Here is a 17,915-nt window from a genome sequence, read left to right as displayed (position 1 = left end):
AATCTTGAGCGAAAAACAAACTGCTGGAAGAACTAGTTAGGTCGGGTAGCACCTGTGGAGGGAGTGCACAGGCAATGTTTTGGATCAGGCTGATGAGAAGGTAGATTGAGATGTTCACAACATTAAAACTGAACAGAATAACTGATCAAAATAGAGACAGGCACAGGTCAAGATCTGAATAATATTAGTAAGTTGGATTATTCCTAAGATTTCTTTTTTCTCTACCTCACCTTATTTTTCTGCATCATGTCCTTTTCATCATAGTCAATGCGGGAGATAAGATGAGCATTAAAACCGGCCAAAGCAAACACTGTGGGAGTGGTGGCCGAGGCACCAAAGGGATCAACCTGCCAGGAAAACTGTGGCCTTTTTCCAAATGTTTCATACAGGAAACCATGCCCTTCTGCAAAGACATACAGTCACATCAAAACTTCTTAAAATTCATGGAAATAAGAACAATAATGCACAGCATTGCAAGAAAAAACATGGCTCTGGAACCATAGTCATAGTGTCATACACTACAGAAACAGGCCTTTTGGCCCAACTCGTCCATGTTGACCAATGTGCCCCAACTAGGCAAATCATATTTGCCTGCGTTTGGTTCATATCCATCTAAACCTTTTCTATCCATGTACCAGTCCAAAATTCCCATACATTTATATATGTCTGTCTATCTATCTATCTACATTTATATCTATCTATCTATCTATCTATCTATCTATCTATCTATCTATCTATCTATCTATCTATCTATCTATCTATGGCGTTCACTCCAACTCAGGGTTGAGTAGTGCCATCTGCTTCATGATGTCATGGTGCTGTGGTTAGCCATTCGTCATGAAGCACTTTCACTCATAAGTAAGCTGCAAGGCAGATGAGCAGTCATCTCCTCTCCTTTAGTCATGTTGATAAATATAATCAGAAAAAAACCAAAGGCAGTAACAAAAGCTCTGGTGATATAGTTTACGTCATATGATCAGTTGTTGTGAAGAGAAAAATCAGTTTTTTGCCGCTTTGTTTCCATTTTCATCATCAAAAATAAACTTCTCAGCAAAGGCAGGCTTCCATAATGGGAAAACTTGGCACAAAATCGATGGTCTACTGGGGGTGGTGATCCCGACCTATCTACAGTATATGTTCATGAGATCTGGACTACTAACAGCAGGCAACTAAAGGCATCAGAAAGTTATTTGTCAATGCTCTAGACTGCAAAATACTTCAGATTCACTGGGAAGATTTGTAAACCAATGCATCCCAGAAAATGCATCCCAGCAAAGGAGGCTCTCGTTGCCTTCAGTTGGTGCCAATAGGCAAGTTACCTTGACCATTTAAAGTGGAGACAGAGCAGTCAGTATGATACGAGGAGCCTTGTGTCCATCACCAGGAGCACACAGAGCTCTTGCATCAATTAGAAAAACTGGTCCACTGTGGAAGAGTCTGTGGTTATCACACATGCGCATCTGCTATATCAGAACCCACAAATGCAGAGTGGAAGAAAGTCATCCTCCATTTCTTGGGACAATGTAAAAAGAATGATCAATGAGCCATATTGAGATTCACCTTCCAACCAATTTGTTGTTATGGTCAATATGTACAGTAGTAGCTGTACTTAATTCCTGAGGCTGACTCAAACGATTGCATATCAGCTCAATTGTCAACATAGGAGAACATTCGGGAGAATATCAAAGGCCTATTGATTAGGGTTGATTGATTAAACACAACAGCATACTTTAGAGATAATATTCAGCTTTCAAAGTACTAGAGAAAAATCAAAATCAATATTTTACTCAACCATAAACATTACATCGAACGTTATGGAGATTATATTTGGAAGATTGATTTGGAAAAGACAAGAACTAACCTGTGAGTTGCAAGATCTGAGAACTGAGTTCTGTTACTGCTTCATCATGCATGACTTGGCCTCCAATGATAAACTCCAAACGCCCTTCCTTCAGCAACTGATGCACCTGAAATTAATCCTCAGTACAACAATATATCTCAAGCAGGACAGAATAATAATAACACAATTACTTAAATCACCTCACACTGGACTGAAAAGCTAAAACTGAAGAACTATTGCTCTTATTTCAACATCTACTGTTGTTGAGGCTTCTACCAAAATTATACATTAAAATGTCACCAATTATCCCCCATAATTCAATAAAATTGACAAACAATTCCCAACTTTCAGGGCGATGCAAACTCAGGGCTATGATATTGTTCATCATGTCAACAAATACATATTTATTCAAGTTAACATTGGATTAACTTCGGTTCTTGATTAAATAGTGCTGCTTTTGAGAATATTTGAGACTAATATTTATGATGTTGATCTTGTTTTTCCTCAGGTGGAAGGTTGATCTTTTTGACTATTTTATCCCAGTTCCAATGAAGTATATTTTATTCCTGCATTGTATATTTCTAACTATACTAATAAACGTGTATTGGGAAGCATTTAATGTGTAGCTGCATAACATCGTTCCATTGGAGATCAGAAGAGCGCGTGGTTTTTAAAACTGGTTGGCAAAGCCATATTGACCAGGGAGATCCCAAACACAATCCCATTTCTATAATCAGCAAGTTCATGGCAGTCGAGGCATTAGTGAGGCTTCTGGAATTGAATCCTACGACTAGAACGGAAAAGAAGATAAATAAGCCAGTGTCCAAGATCCACGATAGTCATAGTCATACACCATGGTAACAGGCCCTTTGGCCCAACTCATCCATGCCGACCAAGATGCCCCATTTAAGCTAGTCCCATTAAGCCAGTGTTTGGCCAATAGCCCTCTAACCCTTTCCTATCCATGTACCTGTCCAAGTGTTATTTAAAGGCTGTTATATTATCTGCCTCAACTACTTCCTCTGGCAGCTCGATCCATATACCCACTAGCCTCGGAGTGAAAAGGTTGACCGCAATATTAAATCTTGCCCTCTCACCTTAAACCTATGTCTTCTGGTTAATGTTACCCCTACCCTGGGTAAAAGACTTTATGCATTCATCCAAACTATTCCCTTCATGATTTTACACCCCTCTGTAAGATTACCCCTCAGCCTTCTGCACTCCAAGGAATAAAGTCCTTGCCTGCCCAACCTCTCCCTCGAGGTTAGCCCCTCAAGTCCTGGCAACATCCTTATAAAAGTTGACGGAGATGGAGGAAGGAATCTGGATGGGTTAGCCATAATTCCTGCCACAATTGAGTGCTCACCAACACATACTACCACGGCATATTACAATTAAACACTCTTGACTCTCTCTCTCTTGATAATACCTCATCAGTATGCCAACAACTTTAATTAATAATTCAACAAAATAAAGATAACAGGAATGGGGAATTTAACATCATTTCCCTCTCTACAATAGAAGGGCAAGTGCTGTGGGTCTATTAACAATTTTTGCATTTAGAATCTCCATTCCACATATTGACAGGTGGTCAGTTATTAAAATATGCTAATAAAGTTGCCAACTTCAGGTTTAATGTTGAAACAAGGAACTGCAGATGCTGATTTCCACAAAAGGACACAAAATGCTGGAGTAACTCAGCGGGCCAGGCAGCACCTTTGGAGAACATGGATAGGTGACCTTTTTGTGTCAGGACTGTTATTCAGTCTGAAGAAGGGTTCTGACTGAAATGTCTCTCCAGAGATGCTGCCTGACCCACTGAGTTACTCCAGCATATCTTTTTCAGATTAGATGTTGCTCAAGAAGGTCAAGCAGCTGAAGGTTACTGAGAAGGGCCCAGATGAGGAGGTGAGTGCCTTTCCAGTACGTCTGAGCCAGTAGGTAGACGAGTGCTTGTCCTGCACCTCGTCAATTAACTCCACATATCTGGAATGGGTGACGTTTCGGGTCTAGATCCTTCTTCAGACTGGTCTCGTCCCAAAACGTCACCCATTCCTTCTTTCCAGAGATGCTGCCTGTCCCGCTGAGTTACTCCAGTATTATATGTCTATCTTCGATTTAAACCAGCATCTGCAGTTCCTTCTTACACAATGCCACATACCTGTTCTCTTTCCCCATAATCTATCCCCTGGACAAATGCTGCAGCCTACCACCTATAAGTATTGTCCATCATGACGCCAACAGTTAAACACATGCATGGTGATGATGATAAGTGTTAAGGGCCTGTCCCACCAGCATGCGACTGCATGCGGCGAGCGCGACCTAACTTGGTCGCTTGAGCCGTACGGCCTCATGGGGCCGGTCCCTCTTCGATCGCTGGAGCCATATGGAGTTGTGCGGGGCTGGTCCCGACATCGCGTGGGGCTCCGAAAAACTGACACTGTCCAAAAATTCCGCGCGGCAACAGCCTGTCGGCCCGCAGCCGCATTGAGGCCGTACGCAGCGCCTCGACGCCGTACGCAGCGTGTTGACGGCGTACGCCTAGCGCGTGATGTTGCGCAATGACGTCACCGCCCAGCGTGCCGTTGCGTGATGATTGATGGCGTTCGGGGGACAGGCCTTTAGGTGTGGATGCCTGGCCTTCCGACCGTGCTTCAGGGACAACGGTCAATCCTGGGGGGTGCGGGGGGGGCCTATGAGTGATGCTTCGTACGGTGCGTTATCGCCGTTTACGATGACCTGCATTCGGTGTTTGGGCCACGTGCTCCCTCGTTTCTCCCTCACATTCCCACCAAGATGTACAGTGTGTAGGTACTGGTTTGGTCGGCCTGTCCTTTCCTCATGTGTATGCTGGTTAGGTACGGGGGCCCGCTGGTCGGCCCGACTTGCGTGAGCTGAAGGCTGTTTCCGCCTCGATGTCCTCCTCAAAACCTAACCCCCAGAACAACCCTCAGCCGCGGCAACTTTTCCGAACGCCCACGAGACCACATATCACTAGCCGGTAGATGGACTGTACTCGTATTAAAAATCTAAACTCCCAGCTACCACCGCTACCAAAGCCTGCCTACCACACTCACATCTACTCTCAGGAACCACCCCTGCCCCGCCCACCGACCCCATGCTCCCCCCTTTCCCCTCACGCCCGTACCTGACCCCTATCCCCCGTTTCTGACCTTGCATGATCACACAGTGACTCAATGTGTCCGGGTCGCAGAGCCCCCACCTTGTGCTGTCCCCACCGTCACGACCACCTTACTTGTGCCCTCTCATTTGACCGTCTTTGTCCCTCGGCACGTCCACTTGCCTCTTACACATCCACCCGCCGCACTCGTACCTTAATCCGGATATTTTGTTCCGGCGCAAGTCTTGGTGTTGCTGTGGATTGTGATTTAATTCTTCTTTGATGATTTTTTAGGCTTTCTAACTTAATTGCCCTCCCCCCACGCGACATCGGTCGTGCGGTTCACAGGCTATTAACCCTTTACGGACGGATTGTGCCCCACGGGGGACGGTGTGGGGCCGAGTCCTGAGGCACCGCTCCGGAAGAGCACCTGTCGTGCCACCGCGTCGGATCCTTTGCCTCTACTGTCCGTTATTTTTGAGAATGCTATCGCCAAACGGCATCCCCCCCCCCCTGGCGGCCCCTGCCAGGTATCTCCACCCACGGTGACCACCTTGAGTTTACGTGTACTTGGGCCTGTCCTCGTGGCCTTTCCCCGGTGCAAGACGCGCGCACTTCATGTGACACCACTACTGGCCATGATTATGGTTCGTGAGATAGAGCCAGGCTGTGGCGGAGGCTGGTGTTCATCGAGGGACTGTCGCGGTGAGGGGTCAGTTGATACGGTGGCTAGCAGCGGCCGGTGGACGACGCCCCCATGAAGTGGTTAACTGGGGCAACTCGCCCCCACGTGGTACAGAGGGTCTGCAGCTCACGCCTTACATGCCGTGTTTCCAATAGAGAGCGGCGGCACCACGTGTTGTGGGGCCCAGCGGGGACGGGGCAATCTGTGGAATTCATGCACAGGAGCCCGGGCGGCTTCGGTGTTTTCACAGAAGGACGCTAGAATCCGGTTCTTGCTTAGTATGGTGTGTCCATGCCCTGGCAGTAGAACCAGTGAGCCTGGTTGAGAGCGAAACATACACTTCAGCCTCCCACGTGATGCCAACTGGCCCGGAGAAGCATCGAGTGGACTCCCCCCCCCCTCCCGCCATCCCCTCCCCCCCCACCCCCCCACCCCCCCTCACCCCACCAACGATGCGTTTAATTCGTTTATGGTTCTATTCTAGCAGTCTAAGACAACGATAGGGTTAACACAATGGCTCCTTGACGGGTACGAACCGCATCTATTAACGGTATCAGTCCAGCGGTTTCCCTGCTTTTGTTGTCGTGAGATTATCAACACAGACGTCGAAACGCATTTGTCCTGCCTTCTGGAGCTGTTCTTACACATTTGCCACGACCGGGTTTTGTCCAATTTTGGTTTGCCATGTGATGTTTCTGTTAAGCGATCCCCAGCGTTTAGCGGGTGATTTGTTTTTTTCAAGATGACAGTCTGAGCCATAATCTCCCTTTTAATGCTTCATTTTCATTCCATTAAGCCGGAGCTACCTCGCGTGCGGGCTGACTCAGTAGCTGTAGTTGTTTGTGTTTCTTGTGTTGTTTTAGTCTTCCGTCAATGTTGTTTTCCTTTTTTGATTGTTCTGTGTTTCTTTTAGTCTGGGTTCTTTGTTCTTGTTCACTCGGCTGACGTGGTCTCGACGAAAGTCTACCTGTGTTTTTCCATAGCTGGTTGATGTCGGGGTCCGTTTGTTTAAACTGTACTTGGTGCATCTGAAACAGTCTAAACGTCTAGTAAGCGCTGCCTTTGCATTGACACAATGTGACCTACTGGAGATTTGGCCGAATATCAACCGATGCTACTAGTACTGTTCGTGCCCTCATTTCAGTAGTCCTGGTGGGTTATTGTGTCTTTGGATTTTACTTTTCCCTCCCGTGGGCTGGTTGAGGTCAATTGCTTGTGGGCTTCGTTCCTACACGTGGTTTACTGCTGCTCTCGTTTTCGATTTTCGTGGCCCACCTTATTGTATGTCCGTTTTGTCGCCTTTAAAGGATTTCCCGTTTTTCGATGTGGGGTTTTTTCATCCCGACCCGTCTAATTGCCTGGCCCCCACTCCACTGTTCTCTTGTTTTTGATTTTCATGTCACCACCTTTTGTGGCATTACGAGTGGATTTCCTCGGCTTTCGGTGTGGTATTCTGGCTTGGACGCGTGCGGCTTGTCGTTTATGCCATCTGGGCTCATTTGCTCTCTTGTGTCGGGATTTCCCTCGCCGCGTTCTTCCTGGGCTCGGGTGTTTGGCCTTGCTTCCTGTGCTTCTCGTTCGGTGGTTTGCTTGGTGGGGGTCTTTCCCTCTGCGTGTGGTGTTTTGTAACGGTGTTGGGGCTGGCGTTTCTCTGTACTTTGGTGTTTTCCGTCGGTGTGCGGCATGCGGTTTGTTTGCTGGGTTGCTTCTTTTGATTGTGTGTTTGGTTTTGGTCCCCGGTTTTTGTTCGTCTCTTCTTGCGGGTGGGTCTTGTATCTAGCTGGTCGGGCAATTTTTCTTGGCAGTTTTGTGGTCTTTTTGGTTTGCTTTTACGTCTTTTTTTTCTTGCTATTTGCGCCATTTTTTTTGGGTATCTCCCCCTAATCAATTTTCCTTTTTTCTTGATGTTTGCGAAGGTGGCCATTTGGGATTAAGCTGGCCAGAAAATAGCCGTATAGATCAGTTGGAGGCCAAGACTCGTCCACATGATATACACCTTGATGCTCTCAATTCACAATAAAACTCGAGTCCGGGCCGGCCGATATATGGTGGTCAGGTCTCATTTTTCCATTCTTGCCACGAGGCCATGATTGATTCACCTGCTTCAAGCTTCACTGGCGTTCTTCCTACATGTTCGGCGCGCAAACGTACAAACACCCAAGGGTGTTGGGTGGACCATGAACAAGCTGCCAGGAGGAGGTAGTTGAGGCTGGGAAATCCCCACATTGAAGAAACAGTGTGGACAGGTTTGATGATATGGCCAAACGCAGCAGAAAAACACCAAACCACCACTATGGGGTCAGATGTGATGACATTCAGTCCTTGGCTGCAGCTGAGGCCCCTCATTAACTCAGGTGGCGTTTGGGTCCAAGAGTCTTCATTGTGGGACCTTTCACATGGGTGCATCATTTGTGACTCTACCATCTCTTCCTCCTCCTCCTCCTCTTCCCCTCATGAGAGAGTCAAGAATGTCAGGGCACGTTCCTCTCCATGTCGCACATTGGTATCACTTGCTGCAGTCTGTCTGCTGATGATCTACAAAGCATTGTAAACCCATACTGTTTGACTGCCTAACAAACAGCCAGCAATGCTCTGATATCCAAATGTTTCATTGCAATTATTCCCATATAAGGTAACATATGCCATTTCAAGAACAAGAATGTAATTTTAGGAGCTGATTATTGAATGTGGTAATGGAAATATTAGCTCCATAGTTAGCCTTTAACACACCAAGATATCTTAATTGGTTTCAGTTTTTTTTTTTTTCACGCAGAGAGTGGTGAATCTCTGGAACTCTCTGCCACAGAGGGTAGTTGAGGCCACTTCATTGGCTATATTTAAGAGGGAGTTAGATGTGGTTCTTGTGGCTAAGGGGATCAGGGGGTATGGAGAGAAGGCAGGTACGGGATACTGAGTTGGATGATCAGCCATGATCATATTGAATGGCGGTGCAGGCTCGAAGGGCCGAATGGCCTACTCCTGCACCTTATTTCTATGTTTCTATGTTTCTATATCTGGACATGAACTCTCTTAACACGTTATAGCAAGTAGTGTTTCCAGATGATTGTATACTAACACTTAAAATATTTTGATGTAATTGTTGATTCTTGTTTTGCACATGCCTCTCTTTGAGACAACATTTATATGTCAATGTCTTACTTTATGTCCTGCATTTGCATTTGTTCTCATGAAGTAGAAGGCTTAATGCAGCAATAATTGACTTGAGTTGGGTCACTGCAGTTGTCAAGAACAGCAATGCAATGACAACTCCTTGCATCCTCCACTACCTTTCAATGTAAATGGCTACTCTATCTCAAACCAACGTTACCAACCTTTTCCGATATACAGGCGCTCCCTGACTTAAATAATAGGTGATATAATAAGCAATTCCTTTAGCCCACTGCTTTACTTGAGTTGCGCTTCTTGGTAGTCTCGGTAGCAGTGTGCTACATTCATCGCAAGTAGCCGTTTCCGCAAGCCAGTCAGCTTTTATCTTGGATTGTCCCACATGGTCTCCATGTTGAACAGTAAATTTACACGCTCGCTGTGGTACCTGTTTCTGACTTACATAACATCTGACTTACACAAGGGGCCGCAGGACATAACCCTTACGTAAGTCGGGGAATGTCTGTATCTTGGTTCTCTCAATATCCCAATCTACTTCACTCTCACTCTTCAGTACACCAAACCATTGCATAACCCAAGCTCTCCGAGGTGGAGAATGCCAAAGATTCACAACCCTTTGACTGAAAACATTTTTCTCCATTGCAGTTGAGATGGAAGGTTAGCCATCCCAATCCCCCTAAAATGGCGAAGTACGTCCGAGGGCTTTCAATACATGAAGATAAGTGTGCCCTGATATTCTCAAAAGGATGTGCAAGTCTTGGTGGAAGTAACTGAAGAAAAGAAGGATCTGCTTTGAGTAATGGGAAGCAGGAATATTTCAGAGCCATCCCTAGTAAGGCCTGAGATACAACTGCAAGGGAACTATTTTAAAGAGCCATTTTCCAACAGGTAAGGTTGGGGGATAGTTGTCGATTACCTTTCAGAGTTCCCATTTTAGCAGAAGAAACATACGAAACATATAGCATTCCAAAAGCCACCTAAAGGAAATAGCCTTATTCTCATTTGTATTACGCATAACTTTGAAATGCCACTAGTTGGATTGGGTTAAAAATAAAAATTGGGATGGGAGATTTGTAGAAGGTCATAACTATGAGGCTGCTATGTCTTTAATTTAGATTGAGTATCATTCCCTCTGTCAGATTTTTAAAAAATCATCTGTAAGACAGCTGGCTCGCCCACCCACAGCAGAGATAATGATTCCCTGTTTGCACCTTCAGCAGTTTGTCATGTTTGTTTGGTCCAAGTGGCACATAGCAACCAGAGACAAGGAATGAAACCAATTGATGAGAGATTGTTCTATGCCGATGGCACAATGCATCATCCCATTGTTCAAATGACAGAACTCAGCAAATTGTAGAAAGTGAGTAGCAAACAGTGGTTTGCACATTCTGGGAAACCTGCCTCCTTATCCCATCCCACTCTATTCCCTTTCTTGACGCATATGACACAAGAGTAAAGAATAGTGCTACTTATAGGTCAAAATTACATATATTAAGATAGTGGGAGGAAGAAGCTTTCATGTTATAAGTCAAGCTACCCACGCTTCACTAACAATACACCGCATCTTTTTAGTTATCTTAAAAAGAATATTTGAAACTCGTTTATCACCAGGATCTATTATAGAGAAAGGAAACATTCAAGATAGCAGGGAAATAGCTTGTGTCATGGGAATCCCTGGCACCATGCTATTTATATGATAAGAATAACTCACTTTGCAGGCTTACCATTGGAAGTAATCTTATAAGGCTATGAGGACAATTCTGGTATGCAGTAACATGATCTACTATACTGCAATTCAATTATACAATACAATTCTGATAATCAAGCACACTTGGGACTTTAGCGATGTCAGACTGACAGGGTTATTGTACAGTATTCCTATTACAACGTCAGAGCATTGCAAATTCACTATTTTTTATGATGTTCCAGAATAATGTAATAAACTTTCCAGTGAACCTGGATAAATAGGGGTAGGAACCGGGTGAGTGGAAAGGGGGCGTGGGAACCGGGGCTCCGAAGGTGGAAAGGAGACATGGGAACGAGGGCCGCCATGAGTGAAGGGAGCACAGGAACTAGGGGCCATGGTGAGTGAAGGGGAAGTAGAAACCGGTGGCCCTGCTGAGTGGAAAGGGGGCGTGGGATCTGGGGAGGGACCAACCCTAGTCAGTTTAAAGTGGGAATAAGGGTTACAGTGGGTGGAAGGGGAGTTTTGGTGTTTTGGTGTTTACAGCCAAGTAAGTGGACATCTGGGTGGTCGGAGCGACCGACATTGCAGCGGCCTCTGCAGTCCGTTGTCTTTTTTTATTTTATTGTCCTGTTGAGGGTATAGTTTGTGGTGGGTTTTTAACTGTGTATGAGTGGGGGGCAAAACTTTTAGATATCTTCCCTGTACGGGGACCCGACCTTTTCCCTGTCGGGTCTCCGTTGCCGTTGGGGCCTAGCGCCGTGGAGAGGCCTCCAACCGGAACGACAGCTCAAGTCACAGAGCCTGCGGAGCTGCGGACCTACCATCGTGGAGTTGGCCGGCTTCGATGCGTGAAGAGCTGCGGTGGCGCGCGTCTGCGACCCGACTCCGGTGGGTGGTGACACCGGGAGCTCGCGGGTCCCCGGTGGGAAACTGTTTTGCGGGGCACCGGCAACGGCGACTTCTCCCGCTCGAATTGCGGGGTTGAGAGTGACCTGGAGCGCGGGGCCTTACATTGCCCAGCGCGGCTTAAACAGCCGCGGGACTTTGCTAGCGCCCGCCGGTGGCTCCAACATCGGGACCCGGAGCAGGACCTTACATCGCCCGGCGCGGCTTTAAGTGGCCGTGGGACTTGCTGGCGCCCGCCGGGGGCTTTGACTTTGACTTCGGGAGAGGAATGGAGAGCAGGGGAGAGACAAGACTTTGCCATCCATCACAGTGAGGAGGACATTCACTGTGATGGATGTTTGTGTAAATTGTGTTGGTGTGTGTCTTGGTTCTTTTCTTGGATGACTGCAGAAACCAAATTTCTTTTGAACTTCATGTGAGGTTCAAATGACAAATAAACGGTATTGTATTGTTTTTGTGTATTTGTAAAAAAAATTGATTGACTTAATAATTATAACCTAAAGATATTTGAGGAAGAATTAGTTTAGTTTTGTTTATTGTTATGTGTACCGAGGTACAGCTTTTGTTGCACGCAGAAAGGCAATACATGATTACAATCGAGCCATTCACAATGTATAGATACATGATGAATAACGTTTAGTGCAAGAAAAAGCCAGTAAAGTCCAATCAAAGATAGTCTGAGGATCTCCAATGAGGTAGTTAGTAGTTCTGGACTGCTCTCTGGTTGTGGTAGGATGGTTCAGTTGCCTGATAACAGCTGGGAAGAAACTGTCTCTGAATCAGGAGGTGTGCGTTTTTACACTTCTGAACATCTTGCCTGATGGGAGAGGGGAGACGAGGGAGTGGCCTTGGAGCGACTCGTCCTTGATTTTGTTGCTGGCCTTGCCGAGGCAGCTTGAGGTATACGTGGAGTCAATGGAAGGGAGGTTGGTTTGTGTGATGGTCAGGGCTGCATCCACAATTCTCTCCAATTTCTTACTGTCTTGGATGGAGCTGTTCCCAAACCATGCTGTGATGCATCCCGATAAAATTAGAAGGAGAAGTAGATATTTTGTTCATCCAGAGTGTGTTGGTGATCTGGAACATTGACTGAAAGAATGGAGGCAGAAATTCTCAGCACAGTTATAAAAGCACCAGTTGAGTCCAATGCCTTTTACAACCCATTCTGCACAGGCAAACAAAGCTCCACCTCGGTGCCTCTCCCCACCCCTTCTTGGCTCTGTCCACACATCTCAGTGGCAGAAGTCAGAACTTCCTACACAAGGGCAAACTCTTGGGAAGAAGCCGGCCCAGGTGGAGTCCCTGGACAGGTTCTGAAATTGTGTGCCACTCGACTTTACCAGAGTCTTCACCGACATCTTCAACTTATTACTTCAACAGTCCATTGCTCCCTATCATTCCAGTGCCAAAGAAAAATAAAGTGACCTGTCTCAACAACTACTGTCCAGTAGAAACATAGAAAATAGGTGCGGGAGTAGGCCATTCAGCCCCTTGAGCCTGCACCGCCATTCAATATGATCATGGCTGATCATCCAACTCGGTATCCTGTACCTGCCTTCTCTCCATACCCCCTGACCCCTTTAGCCACAAGGGCCACATCTAACTCCCACTTAAATATAGCCAATGAACTGGCCTCAACTACCTTCTGTGGCAGAGAATTCCAGAGATTCACCACTCTCTGTGTGAAAAAATGTTTTTCTCATCTCGGTCCTAAAAGATTTCCCCCTTATCCTTAAACTGTGACCCCTTGTTCTGGACTTCCCCAACATCGGGAACAATCTTCCTGCATCTAGCCTGTCCAACCCCTTAAGAATTTTGTAAGTTTCTATAAATCCCCCCTCTCTAATAGCTCTAATATTGATAATAATGAAGTGTTTTGAGGAATTGTGAGCGGTCCACATTTGTGCCAGACCTCTGGATAATCTAGATCCCTGCAATTCACGCACTGGAATAATGGATATATGTAGGATGCCATCTCTCTTGCACTACATTCAGTCCTGGATCACCCTGACAATAAGAACACCTATGTTAGAATGCTATTCATTGACTATAGCTCAGCCTTCTACATAAACCTGAATAAGCTCATCTCCAAACTTATGTTCTCCAACTGGGCTTGGACTTCTTGTCTGTATGTAATATGTATTTGCAGATCTGCTTCTGTGGCTAACATGCAAATAGTCGCCTGGGTTGGGGGCCATCTTGAACGCTTGGATCTTTAAGTTCACTGATGATACCATTGTTGTCGATCAAAACCACACCACTGAGAATATGAAGTACAGGAAAGAGATGGAGAATCTCAGGTCATGGTGTCAGGACACTAACCATGCCCTTAACGTCAGCAAGACAATGAGTTGGTTGTTGATATAATAAACCGAGTGGGTGAACTCATGCCCTCCCTCATCAAAAGAGCTCCTATGTAGATTTGAAACTTTACCCCTCAGGTTTCTATTTAATCTTTCTCCTCTCTCGCTACACTCATGTGCTATAGTTCTTGATTCACCTACCCGAGGGAAAAGATTCTGCACATTCACCTCATGATTGTATGCACCCCTAAAAGATGATCACTCAGCCTCTTGCTCCCCAACCTCTCCCTATAGCTCAGGCCCTTGAGTCCTGGCAACATCCTCAAAAACGTTCTCGGCACTCGCCAGTTTAATGGCATCTTTACTATGGCAAATGACCAAAACTGAACACAATACTCTGCACTCAAGTCGTATACAAATGTAACATTACGTTCCATCTGAACAAGAGTCCACACCCGAAATGTCACCTATGCGTTATTCAGAGATCCTGCCTGACCTGCTGAATGACCTTTTCAGTCTGAAGAAGGGTCTCGACCCGAAACGTTGCCTTTTTCCTTTGCTCCATGCATGCTGCCTCACCCGCAGTTTCTCCAGCATTTTTATCTACCTTCGATTTTCCAGCACCTGCAGTTCCTTCTTAAACATGCTGAATTACTCCAGCAATCAGTCTCTTCTCTTTCAACTTCTATACTCAATTCCCTGACTGATAAAGGCCAGTAAGGCAAATGCCTCTTCACCACCCTATCTTCCTGCAACCGAACCTTCAGAGAATTACGTACTTGCACTACTCGATCCCGCTGCACTGCAACACTCCCAAAGCCATACCATTAATTCACCGTCAAGGTCTTGCCTTGGATTAACTTCTCAAATGGCATCACCTCACACTTATCTGCATTCAACACCCCGAGCCATTCCTCACCCCACTACCCAGCTGATCAAGATCCTGCTGTAATTCTTGATACCCATCTTCACTGTCCGCAATCCCACCAATTTTAGTATCGTCTGCAAACTACCTAATCATACCTGGTACATTCTTATTCAAATCATTGGTATAGATCACAAACAGCAATGTGCACACAACTAGTCACAACCCTCCAGTCCAAAAATCACCCTTCCACCCATCACATACGTGTACCACTACATTCCAATTCTGTATCCAACTAAACAGACACAAGAACTGCAGATGCTGGTTTACCAAAATGACACAAAGTACTGAGGTGACTCAATGGGTCAGGCAGCATCTCTGAAGAACCAAGATAGGTGATGTTTTGCGTCAGGACCCTCTTGCTGCGATCTATCCTTACAGAGCAGCCGACCATGCAGTACCTTTGCAAAGATCTTGCGGAAGTACTCTCACTCAATCTCATTTGTTGTTTCTGTTATTTGACCTTCATATTCCTTTGCACTACAATCTTGCACCATTCTGCTGTTTTGCGCTTGCCATTGTATTTATCATTACTGTATTTGTACTGTTTACTGTCTGTGTGAGCTTCATGTGAACATGGAATTTTATTGCATGCTAAGTCTCAACCCGAAACGTCTCCGATTCCTTCTCTCCAGAGATGGTGCCTGTTCCGCTGAGCTACTCCAGCTTTTTGTGTCTATCTTCGGTTTAAACCAGCATCTGCAGTTCTTTCTTACACATTTTATTGCACCCTGGTGTATATGAAGGCAAACTCATCTGACACATGATGTAAATTCTAATTCGTGGTGGAGCTGGGTCTTTCTGGGCCCAATTGCCTGTGGACATTAGAGTTAGATGGTCTGAAGGGACGTGGCAAGTTGAAAGGTCAGCTAATGTGCTGTATCACTCCAAGATACAAGGGTTGCAAAACCATGCATTCACTGCCATTTTCCTACCTAAGCGATATTGGCCACAGCAGTTTGCACTTTAACTCCTTACACTGCATTTGTTACAGGCTTTGTTAAGTCGACACAAGATAAAAAATCCCTACAAATTCCCATTTTGAACAATATTTAGTTGACATAATAAAGTCCAGAACACAGCCTGAAGAAAGATCCCGAGCCCAAATATCACCCATTCACAAGAGATGCCTCTTCACCCTCTGAGTTACTCCAGCACTCTGTGCCTTTTCTTTTTGGCACTGAATCCAAGATGTTAATGACATTTATTCGACATATTGGAAGTACTAAATTATATGGTCGTGTTCTTCGGTAATCGACCGAGAAATACTTATACACTCGCTCATTTATGGTTCAGAAAGGAGGATTATGGTCAAGAAACAACGGTATTCAACTTCAGGAAACCAGCGTCTGCAGTTCCTTGTTTCTACATGTTGACTGCTCCACTGCAAACTCTCCTCGAGGCATACCTACTATGACGAAGTTCTCGGACGGGAGTTCTATGAGACCCTCTCTCAATGCTCCCCCTCTGTGATTTCTGTTGCTGAAGGGGCTCATCACCTATTCATGTTCTCCAGAGATGCTTGCGTGACTGACTCACTGAGTTACTCCAGCATTTTGTGTCTTTTCAGAATATCTTTCCTTTACTTGAAAAAAAAAGAAAATACACTCGAACATAGACGGAAAATGCTGGATTAACTCAGCGGGCCGAGCGGCATCTCTGGAGAGAAGAAGGCATGGGTGACATTTTGGGTGACTGTTTGAGTCTGGAGACTTCCTATTCCCTGACTCTCAGTCTGAAGAAGGGTCTCGACCCGAAACATCGCCCATTCCTTCTCTCCGGAGATGTTGCCTGTCCCGCTGAGTGACTCCATCGTTTCGTGTCAATCTTCGGTATAAACCAGCGTTTGCAGTTGGTTCCTGCACAGAGAATACACTCGGTTGTACCAACTGTGTGTGCCTGGGGTAATGAAGAGATCCCACTCCCCTACCTCCACGGTGTAAACCCAGCCAACATCCATGTGGCTGTGAGGGATAACGAAGGCCTGGATGACATTGTCGTCCCCCGAGCGTCCGCTGAGAACTCCGGGGAACAGCAGGGTTCCAAAAACTGTTACTGTTACAATCCATCGAACGCCTTTCATTGTTGCAACGTTCCTTCCGCCTTTCTAGGGGAGCGCACGGTTGAATACGGAAAGAGATCGCGCCCAGTGGCTCAGCTTTAAGGAGACACTCGCACGTCGTTTTACCGAACAATTTATGGGTTTGCCTTCGTACCATATGTCCAACCCGCCCGCAACCTAGCAACTAGTTCGGGCGTTTAACCCCGTTTGGTGCCCCCCCCCCAGGTTGCACAGGTAACGTGCGTCACTGCGTGCCCGCCGATTCCATGTGTACAATTCAAAACACGAGTTCCCTTGGGCTGTCACATATCTAACACGTCTACAACCGTCGGGAGGTGGAGCTGTGAACAGAATGTCTGGGACTGAAGCAAATCTGGAAAAAAAAATCCATTAAAAATGAACAGAACTATTTTACTTTAAATGATCGTATTAAAATAAAACAAAACCACACAGGTGGCCCAGCCACCGGGCCGAACCATCTGTGCATTTCTGATGTTGTTTGCTTGAGTGCGGAGGCATTAATAATGGAATATGGAGATCATACTTTCATGGTGTGATAGGTACGATTTTAGTCTATAAAGGGCCTGTCCCACTTAGGCGAGTTTAGGAGACTGCGCTGACCACAAGATCGCTACATGGCCGCCACATGGTCACAGGTGAGTCTCCTTCATGGTCGGGAGTTCCCGCATTCTGGGAACTAATCGCGGCCTCAGTATGGTAACCGAAATTTTTTCAACAAGTTGAAATATTTTCTGTGACAAAAAATCCATACTTTTCTAGTTGTAGGTCTAGTCGAGGTGGGGTCATAGGTAGTCGTAGGTGGTCTTAGTTAATCACGGTCATTTTTATTGACTCATTGCGAAAAAAAAGGTATGTAAACAACAGCACGTGATTAAGTCGTAGATAGTCATAGCTTCTACATAGTTGTAGGAGATCTTCTACATAGTCATAGGATGCGTTTGATACATTCACTTTTCGGCGATTCAACAAGATTGACAGTCGCCTGCACTCTCAAAAGAAGTCGCCTAAGTTAGATAGGCCCTTTAACTAACAGGTTTGCTCTCGGTAAATCAGAGACCGAGCGTGAACTTGATGACTGTTGTGTTTGCGCTTGGTCTGCCAAGGTCGACTGAATCTCCTGGTTGCAAACTATTTTATTTCCCTTTCCCATAGTGACCTGTCTGTCCTGGGCCTCCTCCATCGCCAGAGTGAGGCAACATGCAAGCAGGTGGAACAGCATCTCATATTCCACTTGGGTAG

General features: G+C 45.8%; 1 protein-coding gene across 1 annotated transcript in view; it reads right to left on the bottom strand.

The window, feature by feature from the left end:
- man2b2 (mannosidase, alpha, class 2B, member 2) overlaps window positions 1-2,011 on the bottom strand; it is a 66,947-nt gene extending 64,936 nt beyond the window's left edge. Inside the window, exons 1-2 of the mRNA XM_055643068.1 lie at window positions 1,862-2,011; window positions 231-403 (exon numbers count right to left, since the gene is read on the bottom strand). Coding sequence (XP_055499043.1) covers window positions 231-403; window positions 1,862-1,913 — 225 coding nt within the window. The 5' untranslated portion in view covers window positions 1,914-2,011. The remainder of the gene's footprint in view (window positions 1-230; window positions 404-1,861) is intronic.
- Between the last annotated feature and the right edge of the window lie 15,904 nt (window positions 2,012-17,915).

Source organism: Leucoraja erinacea, chromosome 1 (assembly GCF_028641065.1).
Source record: "Leucoraja erinacea ecotype New England chromosome 1, Leri_hhj_1, whole genome shotgun sequence".
Lineage (NCBI taxonomy): Eukaryota > Metazoa > Chordata > Chondrichthyes > Rajiformes > Rajidae > Leucoraja > Leucoraja erinaceus.
This window is presented reverse-complemented; position numbering and strand designations above follow the sequence as displayed.